Source organism: Vollenhovia emeryi, unplaced genomic scaffold (assembly GCF_000949405.1).
Source record: "Vollenhovia emeryi isolate VEMERY1.0 unplaced genomic scaffold, V.emery_V1.0 DF939123.1, whole genome shotgun sequence".
In the NCBI taxonomy this organism is placed as follows: domain Eukaryota; kingdom Metazoa; phylum Arthropoda; class Insecta; order Hymenoptera; family Formicidae; genus Vollenhovia; species Vollenhovia emeryi.
Window position 1 is genome coordinate 3,030,151 of NW_011967243.1, and position 18,322 is coordinate 3,048,472.

The 18,322-nt window shown below is 45.3% G+C and overlaps 1 protein-coding gene across 4 annotated transcripts in view; it reads left to right on the top strand.

Moving 5' to 3' along the window:
• LOC105569714 (RNA binding protein fox-1 homolog 2) overlaps positions 1–18,322 on the top strand; it is a 281,021-nt gene that overhangs the window by 186,241 nt on the left and 76,458 nt on the right. For all 4 annotated transcript variants that reach the window (XM_012026391.1, XM_012026389.1, XM_012026390.1 and 1 more), the window contains exons 4-5: positions 2,684–2,950; positions 3,626–3,679. In XM_012026391.1, the coding sequence (XP_011881781.1) occupies positions 2,684–2,950; positions 3,626–3,679 (321 nt within the window). The remainder of the gene's footprint in view (positions 1–2,683; positions 2,951–3,625; positions 3,680–18,322) is intronic.

Consider the following 18,322-nt stretch of genomic DNA (forward strand, 5'->3'; position numbering starts at 1 on the left):
ACTAGAATCAATTCTTTTTATGATTATAGACGATTGTTTACATGCTTGCTTGGCAAATTCCTGTCAACAATTATTGCGAAGGTTTTCCTATTAATTAATGGAATAATAATTCAAGAAAATAGAGGAATGAAAAATTAATAAAATTCATAAGGCTCTCGTGTGATGAGCACAAATTCGAAGGAATGAGGACTAAAGAGTCGTGACAGGATGTTAGTGTCTAAATAATTCTTATTTTAAATTTATTAAAAAAAACCCTGGCTGAGGGGTAATATTTTTCGCAATTATTTAGACACTAACATCCTGTCACGGCTCTTTAGTCTTTATTCCATAGAATAGGAATGAGAATTGTTTTAGATAGATACAATAAATAATGAGTGAAAGATATAAGAGCTTGTGATTGAATAATTAACGCGTTCGTGCTTAGAATTAAAATCGTAATAGCATAATAGTTGAGTAATAAAATATTATTACATGAATTGCAACGGCACATATAAATTATACATTTAATGACTAACAAGTAAAGTAATTATTGTTTTATAATTGTTTTACTACATCTTTTTTTTTCAACGAACGAAAGGTGTTGCGGAATAAAAAGATAATGAAAGTGCTCAACAGAGAATGAAAAAGATAAATGGAAAAAGAAATTGTCGAAATTTTTTTCGTAAATAATCGCTGGTGGCGTACGCTAAAAGGACGTACTGGGGGGAATATATTCGTGGACGGTTTATGTCGTACGAGGGTTGGTGGCTCGTTCTGCTTTCCACTCTGTTAAATTTCCGCCCGCTACCGCGTCAGAAAGGCCGCACTCGCCTCTTTTGTACGCGTAGATTGGGGCAGAAAAAAAAGTTTCAATCTCCCGCGAAACAAGCTTTCGCCAACGTCATAAAAGTGCGCCCGGCAGTATATTGACGCGCTCTCGTCGTGACTTGTAATCCGGTAGTGATGCGCTGTCGATGCATAATGAGCAATAATATTCGATCTAGGGTATTACAGTAATTAATAGCGCGCGCGCGCGCAAGAGAGAGAGAATTATGAAAGCAAAATAAATATACTTAATAAATTATTACGCGGAGAGTATATAATTTTTTGATGAAGGAAACTTAATTGGTTAATAATAAAATATATGCGGCGCAATCATATAATTATTGAAAATTGGCATTACGAGGCGAGTTTTCGAGAAACTGCGTGAAAATGAATTCGTGCGATTTATTTAAAGAAAAAAGAAATTTGTTTGCTTGTTTCCATTACTTTTGTAATTGCGCAAGTTTACGCGCTGATAACAAATGGACCACTGGTAAAATAGCGGCTTTGCACATTCCCAATATTTCGCAATTTACCCGAAGTAGCAGCTGCGTCTGACCGCGCGCAGTGCGCATTCACTTGCCGGCCGTTAGTAGTGCAGGCATGATAAGGTCGGCCATTTGGCTGACCACTTTCAGATATTACCACTTGCAGCTTCCGCGAGTTGCTGACTTAATACGAAACGATCATATCCCTGGCTTATGTTGTATAGCAGCCGCGTACAAGTACAGCATAAATCATTGTTTACAACCCATTCGAGATTGGGTGTACTTCAGCAGTAATTTTGTATCTTAGGCGCCTCGATTACACCAAATGCACGCGCGCGAGAAACGGTACACGAAAATGTTTTAAATGAACGATTTTAATTAATAAATGTAAACACATTATTTTATCCGGATTTTAGCTTCGCATGAAACGGCGCATGTGTAATTTCCACTTTGTAAAAGTTTCACAATTTTAGTGAGAGAATATCAGCATTACTGCATAATTTATTATTGTGTCGGCGAAGGAGAATTGTTAACGCGACACAGTTGGCGGTGATTTACCATTTCATCGATATAATCAGTCATAGTACCACGCAATGGTAACATTATGCATTATGTATTCGTTGCATCGAGTAAGAAGATAGTAGAATTTTCTCTTTCCCTAAATACATACGATAGAGATTACGTCTACATGCGACGCATGTGGAATTATATATTTTGACGTTTTAATAATGTATTTCATCAGTTCGAATTTAATTTCAAGTCACGGAACGACGTAAACGGTGCTCGTTACGCGTTGATACTAATTACCGCTACGTCGTTATATTAATAGCAATATCACATGCGAAATTAATGCCGCTAATACTTTCTAGAGAATATCTCAAACAAATTTTTCCGCTTCGCTAATTACACCGTGTGCGCAGTTGTTTACCATAAATGAAGAAATGTTTCATCACATCCCGCGAGCGCATCATTACTTCGCTTTGCATCGTCTACCATGTTGCCGGCGCATATTATGTCGGCGTACATTACAGTAACTCTACTACACACGCCAAAGTATGGCGAACTAAAGTTTGCAGCCGCGTCACCGAATTGTTTGCGCCCTTTATTAGTCCCGTCAGTTCTTTCTTCTCATCGATCCTCCTGCCGTCGCGCATTAGTTACGTCCCATCTACCTTTCGTCTTCGTCCCGCAGTAAATATTTTAAACACCGATCTCGATCTTTTTCATTTTTCTAACAGTCTACTTCTCACCGAGCCTCTCGACGAGGACTCTCACGCGAGGTTTAAACGGAAATACTTTTTGCTAGCGCTTTGACCAGCAAGCCGGATCTTGCGGTTTCGTCGCCTTATCAGCGCAACAAGGTCTAACATTGTTTTTTCGCTTTCCGACGACAGTCGGAGGTGTTCCAGGCAGCTGTGGTAGCAGCGGCGGCTGCAGCCGCGGGTGGTGGTGGCCAGCAACCCGCACCAACACCGGGCGGCGGGAGCGAGACCAACCCCGAAGGCGGAGTGGAGGCTGCTGCGTTGGCACCTGTCACCTCAGGCGCGACGACACCCGCAACAGCGACACAAGGCACCGACCTCAAAGGTCAACCAAAACGTTTACATGTCAGCAACATACCTTTTCGCTTCCGAGACCCTGACCTCAGGGCAATGTTCGGGGTAAGTCGTACAATTTCTTTCACCCTGCTCGTTTGCCCTCGTTTCATTTCGACGTCTTCGTATTTGCTTTCGTCGATGGCAGATTGCTCGCCCCTTTTTATCGCGACGCGGGCAAGACGGATGATACATATACGATACACTATTACCCCTGCTATATCATTTACCTTAATAAGAAATGGATATTTTTGTGGCAAATTGTGTAGAAGAAATAATAGAATTTTTTTAAACGTACATCCTTTCGTTTCGATGTGCACAATCTATACGATTTAACAACGCCAGTGTTTTCTTGACCATACCTGGCATTTTTTTAATAATACAGAAAATATATTGCGAAAAATATTACCTCAGCCAGGGTTTGAACCTGGACCTCGCTACACTCTAGGCGGGCGTCTCGCCAATTCGACCAATGTATTATTTAAAAAAATGCCAGGTATGGTCGAGAAAACACTGGCGTTGTTAATTATCGCTGGCGATATCAAAGAATTCTTATTAGTTCTCTTTTCTTCAGTTTCTCAGATTAACGTTTTTGTACAAAATCCTATTATATAATTTTTATTGCAAAATTAATGTGTATGATCTTTAAATTACGCTGTTACATGGTATTTTTATATTACGTGATTAACGTCGCACACGTGCTTGATTATTCTGAATTTGGTGAATATTTTTTCTTTTCAGCAATTTGGGCCAATCCTTGACGTGGAAATTATATTTAACGAAAGGGGAAGCAAGGTAAGCTCACGTCGCCCTTAGGCTGCGAGCCACCCCTGTCAACCCACCCCCGATAATACCGCTAGTTTTAAGATAATGTCGTGCCCAAGCGAAATTCTCGCATCCAGAACTAAATATTTTTTTCGTGTTTTCTCTGTTGAAGCTCGTATGTTAATTGATCCATACGTGTCCGCGTGAAGTTTCGACAAAATATTTGTTTTCTTAAATATTTCGCGTTATTGATAATAATTTGAAAAATAACTGGAGATATTTTTGTATTACGTGCTCCCGCAACAATTGTATTTCCCAAATGTTTATCGCGCGCACGATGTTATTCCGCCCATTCATCTCTTTTTCCCGGGCTCGCCATCGGCGACACCACGAAAGCTGGTGCCGCGCACGTGACTCGATTTTTCTATCGCGTACACGTGGCAGTTTCTCCCGTTCATTTATTGGAAAAGTTTTCTGGAGAACGCCGACGAACGTTACGGATGCGAGAATGTCGCGGGGATCGTAATGATCTTGTTAACGGATGCAGCATCACGAATAGCGGTCCACGGTATACATATATATCCTATATATACGTATCCCCGATACGAGGAGGGGAGGCCGAAGAACTAATATTACATACCGGAAAAACAGCGATATTCCTTGATGAGAGTACAAGAACGTGCTGCCGCAACGTGCTGCTGCAACCGTACCGCGTGTACACGTTTCTTTGCAGCGCGATGGCGACATTCCGTTGCAAGCTCGCGGTGATCTCGGTTAAAAAAAATTCACCGAGTACGAAGTGCCATTGTCGGTTATCGATTTTCCATCTTTATACAGCAGGTATTACATAATTCTCGACTGTGACACGAACCGCCGGACAAGAAAATGTTTACGAGTAACCAGGTCGCTCTAAATCCGATTTGGATTGTTTTCTTGTAACTTCGGCCCGCGGTATGCGAGGCGCCAAAAACTTGGCCGAATCGAAACAACGGAATCGACCGCGACATTATTTTCCCGTATTTCATTTTCGGGCGAGTCTGTTATTTCGATCTATCGGCTATTTTCGTTACCGAAGCCGAATCTCCAATCTGTATTTCCTTACGGGAAGCCGCGGGAGGCAACTATCGATTCGCGACGGAAGTCGGAAAGCGTCGTGCGAGATTGCAGCCGCGATTGTCGGCCGTTTATGCAAACGGCGCCGGGGGATTTGTAAGAAAAAGGTAACGCTCTCGCGTTATATACGGGTTTGTAATGCAAATTGCTTTCAATATGGATGACAACGGAGGTCGGGATAAGATCCGCAGTAATACATCGTGCCGACAGCCGGCATCCGGCGAGCCGGACGGTGTGCATATTCAGCTCTGTCGCGTTCAGTACACTCAAGTGCACTTCATCAAGTCGCACCGGTAACCCAGTATCCCGGCGACGTCTGTCGACGTCACGTGTGGCGACCTACCTCTGATTAGATGCACGAGGTCGCGTCTCGAGCCGCGCTCATGTGCCCGACCTGTTACGTCTCACTTTTAACGTCATCGCCCGTCAAATTTTTCAAGTGTCTCAACGCCCCCTTGACGTCTAAACTACCTCCAGAAAAGCGTCACCTTCCGACTCGTGAATGATATCGTTAATTGTCTTTTGTCGACGTGTACGAGTCTGGTTAAAAGTCCAACTTTTTACGGCCGTTTTAAACCGACGTCTTCCTTTGCATCCGAAGTAGAGCGTACCCGAGTGTTTCTTCGACAGTTCCTGAACTTCTTCGGTTAATCCTTAACGTCTCGGGAGAGAAATCTTCGCGTCGTGTTTTCGGCGAAAATCGAGGAGGCGATGCCCTTCACAGACCGTCGCGAAATCGTTGTCTCCGATTCGCAAATATCAATTTCGTTCCTGTTGTTTTCAAGTCTATTTGAAACTAAACCGCGGATGCATTTGTCGAAAGTTATTGTTTCACTTACGAGAATTGCGTGGAAGGAGGTCTGTAAAAAATGCTTTCAAAGCAAACATTTGCACACGATACTTCCGGCTAGTTAAAGTGCAAAGTTCAAGCAACTTTGTGCAGGAGTATCGCGAGAAACGAGCCTCGTCGCGCGGTCTCGATCGCTTCGATCTCGCGAGTTCTCGGAATATCTTTAGCCTCGTATTACATTTTGTCGATAATGTTTTCGTCATCGATGTCACTCCCTTCGCAACGAGAGCAGCAAAGTCACGCGAATCGCTATTATACTTTTTAGCGGAAACGTATTCCGCCTTTTCTCTTTCCCCCCGCGATCGACTTTTCCCAACGAAGCCGGCATTGTTACTATTTTAAGATCTGTGACATCGATTTTCTCATTAACGCGAGTATCGTTTGCCAATTACCGCGCTCGGTAATCAATTGATGAGAGTTTGTCAACGTTTGCCGAGGATAAAAGTGATATTTCGGCGTTGAATTGTTCATCGGTGAATGCATCTATCCGAAATCGATTGGACGATTCTGCGGTGGTTTCGCCGACACGTAAATATTAGAATGACGCCAGATCGAGAGCGTAAGAAGCCGCAATTGCACATATTTGCCGTCGATTAGACGATTATGGTTGAAATCCGGCTCGTCTGGCTCGTGACGGGCTGCACAGACAGGAAGTCGATGTCGTTGCGCATCCGTACTTGTAACGACCAATCACGGGGCCGTGATATAGAACGCGAAATGGGCTACTTCCAGTTTGCGGAGGGCGGGACGCGTCGACGGCGACAGAACTAATTAAACTCTCGCGCGACCTGCAATTAGCGGCGTCTAACACGTTCGGCGCGCGCGGGGCCGTCGAGCCGCGAGACCCGGCGTCGCGGGCACTTTTTATTTTTGCCTCGCTCGCGCTGCGGCTTAATCGGCGCGGATCGGTTCGCGTGAAAGCGCAGCTTAATCGGGAGCGCATGAGAAAGAAAGAAAATGCTATGATAAGGGAACACGGTCGGGCACTCGAGCCCGACACAGCTAATATTTCGTTGCCGTATTACGGTCAATTTGTTACTCATTCCCGGTGCTCACGTGACTTGCCGCCGGCACCGGTAATAATGTAGTCCACACGCGGTATAATCCGGTCTGGTTTTTGTCACTCTTGCTTTTCTCTCTGCCTCTACCCGCCGTCTCGCCACGCATAATCCGACATTTGCATAGGAATAAGACACGAGCTGCGCGAGATTCTTAAACGGATTAACGCGTACACGTCAAACCGCGCCTGCTGTAAAAAGCGTAGCGATAAAGCGGCCTGTAATCTCAGCGGCGATATTGACGACGTGTGACGTACCGCCTCGTAATTGCCGCTAGTCGCGCCGACTATTTCCGCGAGCGGACAATTTGGCGTGCTGGGTGGGTAACGCGTAACGCGTTACGCTAGAAATCCTGCTATCGGTATCAGGTCGACAATGGCACTATCGTCTTGCCCTTTGCAATGCAAATGCCTCTCGCGGGGCCGACGCGGCGCCGCGGGAGCGAAGCACACGCGGAATTTACTACGAACGGCACAAGTGTCGCCATCGCTTTTAGCGCTTAAGCGTTTCCGAAGGCGTGACAGGATCTGATACTTAAGCGGCACGCTATCAGCGGACGAGCGAATAATTATTAATCCGAAGCTTCGAGGTCTTGGTAACGCATCGAAAGCAAACGAACTTTTTCTCGCAATATGACTATTGTACTCGAAACATTGCGTCGTACTTTTCATGAAAATTTTTTACCAGCTTGACAGATGAACACTTTCGAAAGGATTTCGCAGACTTCGTCGCGAAACGTTTTATTGTTGTCGCCTGAAAGCATCTGCAGTCTATTCCGAAATATTTTTTGGTATCGTGTTTAGTTATTCGCGTCTGTGAAACGTTTTAATGAAAGATGTCGCCAAATTTACGATACACGGTAATTGTATTACGAGAGAAAGTTCGTTTTTCGAAAATCAATACCTCAATCTAAAAGGATCGACGGTCGCTCTTTCCTTTGTGTTGTACAGTTTGCAGATTGAATGTACGGCTTTCAAAACGAGAAGATCCCGTCACGCACTCTGGCATAAATTTTTCATTCGTCACATTGCTTTTGTAGAATGCACGTGAAACGACGATTTCACGCGTCCGATAGTCGATTCAACACTAACGCTTTTCATTATCGATGGAATTAAAAAAAAACCAAGAGAGAGAGAGAGAGAGAGAGAGAATGTCTCTTGCATGCTGCAAAAGCAACGTGCCACTAGCGATAAAACAAGTGAGTGAGTGATAGTGTGTGATTCTGTGAGAGAGACCTTTTCTCGAAAGCTTCGTCAATGTAAATGGAATGTGGCATCCCTAATGAAGTGCAGCATTTTGGAAAAAGAGATACTTTGAAGCCAAGGTGGGAAAAGAGCGCGAACCGGGAGTCTCCTCCGAGTCTCTCGCCGTAACGTAATAAATAATTGTAAATGTGGTTTACAGATTTATTTTAACGAAAAAGTAATTGGCGTGGCGATCGCTATGGAAAAAAAGAAAGAAAGAGAACAGTTAACGGTGCTGTCGGCATTGATTGAAAGATAAAACGGATGACATCCTCGACGCAGAGCGCAGTTAGTATCTCAAGGTGCTCGGTGCGCGCGCTTTTCCGACACCGCGTATGTGCCAATGACACGTACATACATATAAATATAACCAATGGTGTTAGTTCTCGTAGTTGTTAGACGAGCTGTTGCATTTTTACTAGCTAGCCTTCCGCATTTTATCATTATTTAGCTCCCATTGGTTATAAAGCCGGTCGTTGCACCACGTATACCGTATGTTCGTAGTTGCCTTTACGTTGAACAGCATCCATTCGCGGGAGATTTCAGAAAGTAGCGTTGTATAATTGTCACTCATTCGGCCGATGCATTTTTTTTTGTTTCCAAACAATTTTCGTTCGCCGCATTTCGAAGCTCGGACGCAAAAGTGTTAACGGTTAACTTTTTATCGCTCGATGTACGTTTCTTTAGATAAAGTGCAATTCGATACAACGAAGTCGGACAAATTCGTCGAGCAGACATTACGTCGCGCGCGTAAATTTATAGTTTGCCGAAAAGCGAAGCAAGTAGACGTCGCGGGGGACGAAAAATGCAAGGTACTGAAATTCGTTTCGTGACTTCTCGGATCGCGATAGCGAGTCAAGTTTAACCAAGTTAAGCGTCTCGGCGACATCGGCAGCGGCGAACACGCGGTGTAGACGCGGTGACACTCGCCGGTCGCGGAGGAGACCCTCGGGAGATGCTGCCCATTTGATTTGATGAAACTTTGTCGCGTCTCTTTCCCGAAGCTGTTTCTAACCAATCCCATCGTTCCCGTCGCCGTCCACCACGAAGTAGTCCCAGGGAGTTTCGAGGTGCATTTAGAGGAGCCAGATCAAGAATCTCACGCGAGGGCGATAAAAAGAAGGCGACAGAGTAAGCTGCAGAGAGGAGGGGCGGGGAGATTCGTCCCGACCGCGGGGTCGAGAGGCCCCCGCGTTCCCTCCTTCGCTCTCTTTCCGGGATCAGACCGATTGTCCATTGATAAAAAAAATTAGCCGCCTGTCCACACACGAATGGTTCACACCGCGGCGAGTCTTTTTACTAATCCACCTGCAATATGAACAGCATGATACGTATATATTATACTATTGCATCTTCCGAAGTTTATTCGGGTGTACGCGTATATGACGACGCGGCGCGTCGTCCGTATACGTGTATACGCGTTATACGTACATACCTCTATCTGATTGTTATCATTATTATATATGTAAATAGTAGCCGCACGCTTTTGTCTAGGCGAATCGAAGGTATATAATAAACGGCCCATGCTTCTACCTCTTTTATTAATCACGTATGTGTCTTAGGATAGAGAAACGCTGCTTACGACTCCGCCGTTTCCCCCCCTTTTTTTGTAATCTTTTTTCTCTCTCTTGACGGCGGATCGTCTCACACGAGTACCACCGTTCTTGTATCTACCCGCCAGAGCCATCCGAAACCATCCACGATACCTCCCGCCTCTTGTGTATAATCCGGATGTCCGGTCTGATCTCGCGAAAGATTGCAATTCTAATCTCGCCATTAGGATTTAATTGCGAACGATAATTATCAATTATCTGTAATCGTGCTGTTGCAAATAATTACGTCATTACCGATTTTTTAATAATTATTTCGTTAATTAACAGTTAATCTGGAGTTACGAAATAATGACACAGCGGTATATAGATCACGGTGTTAATTTATTTTGTTGCGCTGTGTGAGATTTTATTCATTAAGAGAATTAACGCCATAGCAGTCGAGAGATTAAGCATGCAGGTCAGTATATTTAACAGCCTAATTATCCAACATTTAGATCAAAGAAGATTTAGACTGGCGAAGAGATGACTTGTGCTGTAGAGAGCATACGCTACTTTGCTCTACACGGTAAAACGTGTATTTACAAGCTCTTGATTTATGTCGAATAATTGAAAAGCACAGGAGGACAAGTAGCTTCGATAACGCCTCGAAATTCTCTGGCTCCTCCCATTCGTAAGCATCTTTACTAACAATCCGTGTTCCACGATCTCTTGAAGCTAGGAGAAAAGAGAGCGAGAGGAGACCTAAATGTACGAAAAAGAGAAGGAAAGAGAGAAAGAGACGAAAGAGAAAAAGAGATCTCTCGTGCCACTTCCATTATCACAAACACACACGCACATCCACCTTATCTCTTAACTCACCCTCTATATATATATATATATATAATCTTGAATCTCGTATTGTTTTGTGCGCTTTATATCGCTGTTTGCCAGCTTCGGTCACAACTTCAAGTATTCTTCAAGCTCCCCATATATTTCTACCTGTCCTATCTGTAACTCCCACAAATTCCTCCCTGATCCCTCACATATTTCCGTCCTCGTAACCCGCCGGTTCCGTTCGTCGAGACACACACGACACACGGGACGAGACACCAGTGCTGGAAGCCGAATCGCTCGTCGATTTTTACGCGGCGAATTAATTCTCTTAACTTCGCATTGTGATTTTTCTCTCCCCCCCTTTTTCCCCCCCGATTTACTCGCCGTTCCCCTAACGAACGATTATTGCCCGTCCGAGATACGTACGGCCACCGGGGGGTGTCTATTACTTTCGTCGGAGGTGCAGTGAACGTCGCGATCCCAGCATCCGTCTTCATTCTTTTCTACTCTTTCGCCACCTGCGCGCCCGCGTTTCCGCTTCTTCCCTCAAGCACGGCGTTTTCCACTTCCGGTGCCGAGGAACGAGAAAATATCGCGCGTTAGCCCCGCGCACCGACATCGATCGAATGCACCGTGCGCGCCGCGTGCTTGCGCTTCCTTTTGTATTTTTACGGCCGAATGCTCCATTATTAACGATAGCGATTGTACGAAAGCCCGCCGGTCGATAAAAAGAGAAGTACCCCGCGCTCGTAAAAAATATATCCGCGCCGTAAGGCATTCGGTGTTATCGCTTTCGTGGCCAACGAGAAGGACATAACGAGAATTAGTGATGCGGGGTGAGAGATTCCCCGCACGCGCTGTCGAGAGAAGGAACGCGGGACACTCGGGGAAAAATTCGCCCGTACACGTTCGTTCATTCGAAAGAGAGGGAGTGAGATAAGAAGGCGAGAAGAGAGAGGGAGAAGGAGAGAAGGGCGTGCTTCCTCCCCGCGAGTCACCAAGTATACAGGCCTCTCCGTATCCCGAACACCTTGTTAGCATTCACGCATCACATTGACATGACGTATTGGTTAATCAATTGTTTTGACTTGGTTGTTCATTGAGAAGTATCTGTCTTCTGGTACGCCCACAACACGCACACGCTCACACCCGGTCGGCGCGCGAACGTAGTGTTAATACCTTTCTTTCTTCTGTCTTGCTATGTTTCGCACTTCACTGTTAATTAATTGGATAATTATTATTGTTACTCGCCATGCTGTCACTGACTCGCACGTATACGTCTGTACTGACATACACGCGCGTGCGCTTACGCGCGCGCAAGGCACACAGATACATACGCGAATATACACATATATATATATATATATATATACACACCACGTAGACCATGTACAAACGTTTTGTCCCGAATGGTATCGGTGTGTCGTTTAGGCGTCGCCACTTCTTGTTTGCATAATACCAGTAGCTGGTTATCAATTTGATAGTGCAATGTGTGCACCAGGGTTGGTCGAGTTTCATCGTAGATCAGTGGAGTCTTCGCATTCAAAGAGAAAGAGAGAGGAGTCTTAAAAAGGTGACAGTAATTCGGGGCACGTGATCTCGCGCCTTTGTCAAAAATCAGTTCCCCCCGCTGGAATGATTCTCCTTGCTGTACACTCAGAAAAAAGTCAGATCAAACGGATTCGCTTGAACTTTGAGACTGGAGTTTCTATGAGAATTCACATCTATTATCTTTAAATCTAGCAAATGTTTCGGTAGAAGGAAATAAAAATGTATAGTAGATTCGAGAAAACATGATTTCAACGTATCTCATTTGTTCAACCCAACTGAATCCTTTTTCTGGGTGTATATTCGCGGAGCAGAGGCGTCCGCGCGCTATTATCTCGTTTCGAAAATTCAACCGCGCAGATTTCGCGCTAATTGAGAGACATTAATAATCTATTACTACTTGTCTACTCGCCGAACGTACAATGAACGTCAATAAATATCGGCAGTTATTCTTATATCGCTGTTGCAAACGTCGTTAATTATACGCGTGCCGGTTAATGGCATCTCCTCGACCCGCGGCGCCTTTTTAAAGACCCTCTCGTTCGCAGTTAACGATCCGTAGCTACAACGTAGACAGACTGAGCTCTCCGTTTTGCGTACTAACCTCATCTCGAGGGCAAGGAATGCGATTATTAACACGACTACCTTGACGCGAGCCGGAAGACATTGTTCTCTTCGGGGCACGAACGCAAGAGCGCTGCTGCAAGTGTTGTTATGCGGGGACTACCTAATGAGTAGGCTTCTTTTTTTTCACGAGTAACTGGAGTTCGTGCACGTGCCGGATGTTAATATTTATCTACCCTTCATTTTCTTTTCTCATTTTTTTTTCTCAACTTCACGTACAAGCTTGCATGGGCAGTCACATTTGTCGGGGGCGTATGATAATACCGCCGCCTTTTTAACGGAATGATCACCTTGTAAGTAGAAGTAACGTAACGCCGTGGTAACAAGAACCGGCTAAATATGAGCCTCTTACTTACTGCGGATCAGCACGCACCTTTCTTCTAGTCGTGACGATTTTGCAGCACTGCGCCGAAAGAAAGAAAGGCAGAAAAAGAAAGAGAAAGAGAGAACGAAGAGACGTGTGCCTGGCCGATATTTCGCGATTCAACTCGCGGGGTGACATCGGGAATTTCGATAGCGACTCCCACGATTCCGAATAATCGATAGCAATTTGTCCCGTGAGCGTAACGAGTCCCCTTAAATTCGCCGACTACATTTCCGCCTTCGCGCCTGAATGAACAATCGCCCCTTCCCCGCGCGTATTTTTTATCCGCATATCTCGCGCGCCTTTTATCGCCGTCCGACTCCGGCGAGTAGCCGGGTATAACGATTTTCCCGGGAAAAATATAAATCTCCGCGAGGATGTCCGCATCACACTTCTCTGAGCGACGTGGAAAAGAGAGAAGAGACGTGCGCGCCGTGTCCGGGAGGGAACGGTTACTTTACGTCCGTCGCAATTAAACCTCACTGCTATATTACGGCAGGTGCGGTAATTAATCACAGCCGCGGAGAAGCAATTAGTCATCCTGGGGATTGCATCCGCCTCGCCTAGCGTCTTCTTTACTACGTCGCGCGCGGGTATATATCTACCGGCGCGCAACTTGGTTGCCCGCGCAGTTCGAGGCGTGTAATTTAGAACCAATTACATTCCGATGTGAGTACGCTAATACTGATAGATGCGTAAAGTAGACTTCTTCTTATCGACGTTCTCCCCATTCTCGCGCGTCACGGTCGTCCGCGCGAGCCGCGCACGTTATGACGTCGTTTTAAACGCATCAGCCGCGCGGCGGTGGCGTCGATGTGCCATTAGGGAGCCGTGCAATCGTCTGTACGTAGTGCAAATTACTAATGTACGGGCGAGAATTGTATCGAGATCGGTAATTAGCGTCATCGAACACAGAACGTCGCCTGGAACACCGCGGTTCTTGCAGCGCGCGTATGTTTCTTCGGCCTCGAAAGCCCGATTTCATCGCACACGTCTGTTTTAGGCCTAATCTACACGGAGAGAATTTTCTCTTAACATTTACCCTGAAAATCGTATAGTCGTGGGACAACGTGGTATCTTGACTTTAGGAGAGTTTGGTGAAATGCCATGTTGTCCCACGTTTACATGATTTTCAGGGTAAAGTTTAAGAGAAAATTCTCCCCGTGTAGATGAGGCTTTCGTCTCAGGCTCGATATCGAAATGCTCGGTTTACTATTTGTGCTATTGGATTTATGTCGGGAATAATACCACGAGAACGGGAATATTCAAACCGGAAGCTACTAGACTCTTGAAAGATGTTGGCGTAAATGGTATATTTTCACAATTTTTCTCCTTCTATAAAAAATATTATCTATTGTATGGTCGCGATTTAGTCGTGAATTTAGTCTCGGCATTGTTTGTCACGCGTTCAAAGGATTGCCCCAAGTTGCTCTATTTGCCTCTGCAAGCAGACTCAAAGCGGAAAGTATGAAGAAATTTGCTTCACGCGCACCTCCCTCGGTTTCCGATGTGTTTCGCAGGAAATGCATTCTCGTAACTCGCGATACGGGCCGTAAAAATATTCACGTAACGAAATATGCGCCGTTAAGACCGAGTGTCGATAAGAGCTTGACGGCGATCTTATTGTTACGGGCGTCGGTGATAAAAGCAAACAAACGCGCGTAATTCTTCGCCCTCACGAGAGAATTTTCGCGACGGTGGAAACGAGGGGCGAGACGCAAGGGGAGGAACGTTTCTTAATCGAAAGGGTGCAAATTGCGCTCAAGTGCTCCGCTACTCGTCTACGCTCAACTCTGGGGGGTTTTTTTTTCTCCTCACGAGCGGTGCGCATGTACACACAATGCCCGGCGCGAAAAGAGGGAAGTTATATTCTCAATCGCTCTTCCAACCGACATTCGATTTCGATTAACGATATTTGTCCTTTGTTCTTGGACAAACGTGGCTGGACACTGTGCGCTGTGCGCTCGGTCGATGGCGCGCGCTCATCATTGCTTACGTGTTCGCGATTCTGTCTGGTCATCGTGTTTTTCCGCGCAACTCCTCATCATCCTCCGAATCGTCGTAACCACGTCGAAAAGTTAGCCCTCTGATTCGCGAAATAAATTGCCGAGATTTCTAGCAGAGGAAAGTTCCCTATTATGAGATAAGCTAAAAAATTATGAGACAGCAGAGTTTTTGCTAAATTAATAGGCGTCACCTGTTGGCTTCATCGCGAATTTATTGCTCTTGGAGTGAAATCTGTTCGGTGGAAAATTCATTGTTAGATCGTGTAATCGTTGTGAAGATTTGTGATCAAATTTCGACGTTGAAAACCTGCTATCTCATATTGGAAGCCCATCTCATAATAAAGGACTTCCCTCTATCGTTCACGTTTAAATCCCCTGTCACGTTTATCGCTAAAACTTTCTGCATAACGAAATAATACAGCAGAATGTTATTATTTCGCAATACTTTTTCATTCCCAGCCTCTTTCGCGCGGATAAAACGTCGCGATGATTTTATTTATGAACGTTTGATGTTCGATGTAAAATTAAAATACCCCGTTTAATTTCATTGTATAAACATGTTTTTCGATCGCGAGTCAACTCAATTACACAGCTATGTGAATTTTTGTATTGTATTTATTACGTGTATATTTACGTTGTTGCGCATTGAAATACGCAGAAAACGCGGAGCGGGAAAGTAACGTGATAAAAAATTTCTTCGACTTTTCCCACTTTTCCGTTTGTCACATAAAAACCGTATAGCTGCGCGAGAAGAGGTACGGCAAACCAAGAATAGACCGAATACGACGGCCGACGACCGCGAATTATACAAGAGGATGCTGAGTGCATCGACGCCATTAAGCGCATTGCATCGCGCTACGTATTCTCGGTCGCGACACAAGCCGTTAAACACGCGTGACCGCAAAGACCCGAACCGCGGGTCTTTCGACGTCGCATCCGCAAGTGCTTTCCGCAAGTACTTCCGCGCCGCGCGGAATTTCGGCGTCCGGGTTTCAGGCGGCTTGACGTTTCGCGTAATCAATCGACCGCATTGCGCCTTTTGTCTCCCGTTGTCACGCCCGTGTCCGTATTTACAACTGCAACATATTTTGTCGCGCCGAAAGTGAGGGGGGAAAGTTCATTGTTGCCGGTTGATTAATGAGCATTTTCTCGCACTCGACGCTTAATTAATATACCGCTTCCTGTTTTCAAGACAGCGAATGCCCATTTATGTCGCGCGTTCGACGGCTGAATGCAATTTTCACAGGTCATTGATTTATTTGACTAATTATAAATTGGAAATTACATCAAATCGCGTCGAAGACATGATGTATAGACACGGCAAATGACAGATGAACGGAAATTCAACGTGAAATGTGACTGGTTACGTTTCGGTGATGCTCCCCCCCCCGCGTTTTCGCCTTTTATTTTCGTTGCGCGGGACATACGTCAGTCTCTTTTCTGCATTTCTTAAAGCGCACGAGGAATGACAGGCCCGGAAAAATAAAGTCGCGAGACGCGAGATAAAAGATTGGCGCAGAGTTTGCGGCTGCATTATTTCTCGAATTGCACACCGCAAACGTGGCGTGTAAGATGACGATCTGCGAGGCATAATAATCATGGCCTGGGCGTATCGGTTGTTTCCGCGGCGAGCGGTCGCGCGGGTGGTACGTGGTCAGTTGTCGGCTCTAAACAGCCGTGTAAGAAAGTCGTGGCCGCCTTGATAGAGGCCCTGATTAATAGCGAACGTGCGGCTAAGCAGGCCACCCTGAAGCGAACCGCTTTGGGTGTCTCGCTGAGAATCAACCGCGAGATTCGCGGCGTTGCGGCGAGATCGATGCTACGTGTAGCTACGAATTCTGTAACGGCGAATGGATATTTATCGTTCGGAGGGAGCACATTATTCGACTCGATTCTCCAAGCTCTCGGATAAGTTGTCGGCACGTCAACTTTCTGTTTTATTTTTGCTCGTAGTTCCGCGCTTGTGTCGATTGCACCGGTTATTACAGCGTTCGCAGTATCCGTCGCTGTATTTGATAAATTATTTTCTTACTGTAGCGAGGGTACTGTTAAGAGGACTCTGTTGGTAGAACTTATAATTATAACGCCATCATAATTATATCATAATTGTCTACTTGTTGCGCTGCGCGAAAACTTGAGTGTGCATTCTATGTACATTAAAATTGCCGAAGGTCTCGACTTTGTTAATAACGTAGGCGACGCGATTGCTCGGGTTCGCGAAACGCGCGTGTTACGTCAGCGGAAGTAGAACGTACGTACGTTTTGTATCGCCCACTTAAGGAGACCGCGGTTAGAATTCGCGGTGGATTAATTGCCTGATGCTTGCTCTCGAGTATCCGCCGCGTGCACGCCAGCTGCAATTTTCCCGATAAGGCCTTAAAGGAAGTTTTCGCCCGGCATCGCGATCTCCTCGTCACGAGAGCGCGGCGGAGCTTGAAATACGTAGAAAGTACGAGCGGCCTACCGCTGGCTTTTACCTCGCGGTGCTCGTGAAAATTATTACGAAAAAAGCTTCGACGAGAGATCCGCCGCGCGATACGCTCGCACGTACCATCCTTCTCGATTCGGGATCGCGAGCGAATGCAAAGCTATAATACGTCCTATAAACGGTATAAATTGTGACACGGGCAAAATATCGCCGATCGTTTCCCCGGATCGCGAAAATAAATCTTCGCGCAGCTTCCCCGTAATCTTATTTACCGTTGTCTCGTGCTATTACTCCAGCTCGGAATAGACAAGGCGTGTTTATAAATAATAAAATTTAACAAGAGAACTTATCGATTATCATTTTATGCGAGCGCGGTGGAGTTTCTTGCGAAACTAAAAATTGCATTCGGTATCGAAGGAAATTCCACAAATTAAACTTTATGAAGGAGATATCCGATCTCCATAGAAATTATGCATTTTCTGATAACGAATTTTCGTGTACTTCATGATATCGATGTAAATGAGACTTTAATTGAACGTCTATCGTACTTCGCTCTTCCAAGTTTAAACTCGGTTTTTGCATTCTGACTCGGTAAAATAATCAGTGGAATTTTAATGCCGGGTGCGACAGACCTATTCCCGCTATGCTCGTGAAAATTTAAATTACAGATCTCGACACATTTTTCAGTTTAAGTGAATGTTACGATAATCGCGCTATTTATAATGGGACACGATGGTTCGAATATTATTTTTTTTTGTTCGTCCCGCGAGAAGCGGTCGAATTTGAGGGTACAGCGACGCGCTCTCCTAAATTGTTAACGGTCCGAAATGAATTCATGGCTGCGTGATGAAAAAAATCGTTGCGTATGCATTGAATATGCAAATAAATTCCGCTGCGGCTCCCGCGATCCGTATCTTTGCTCTCGAGTCCTAAAAATATCGACATGTCCACGTGATTATTGACAGTAATTTCCCAAGCGAATTGTTATCTCGCATTCGAGTAACCGCGGTTGAAACTGGCGTTACGAGAAACAGCGACGGAGGCTGCGAGTCGCAATTTTTATTACAACGTC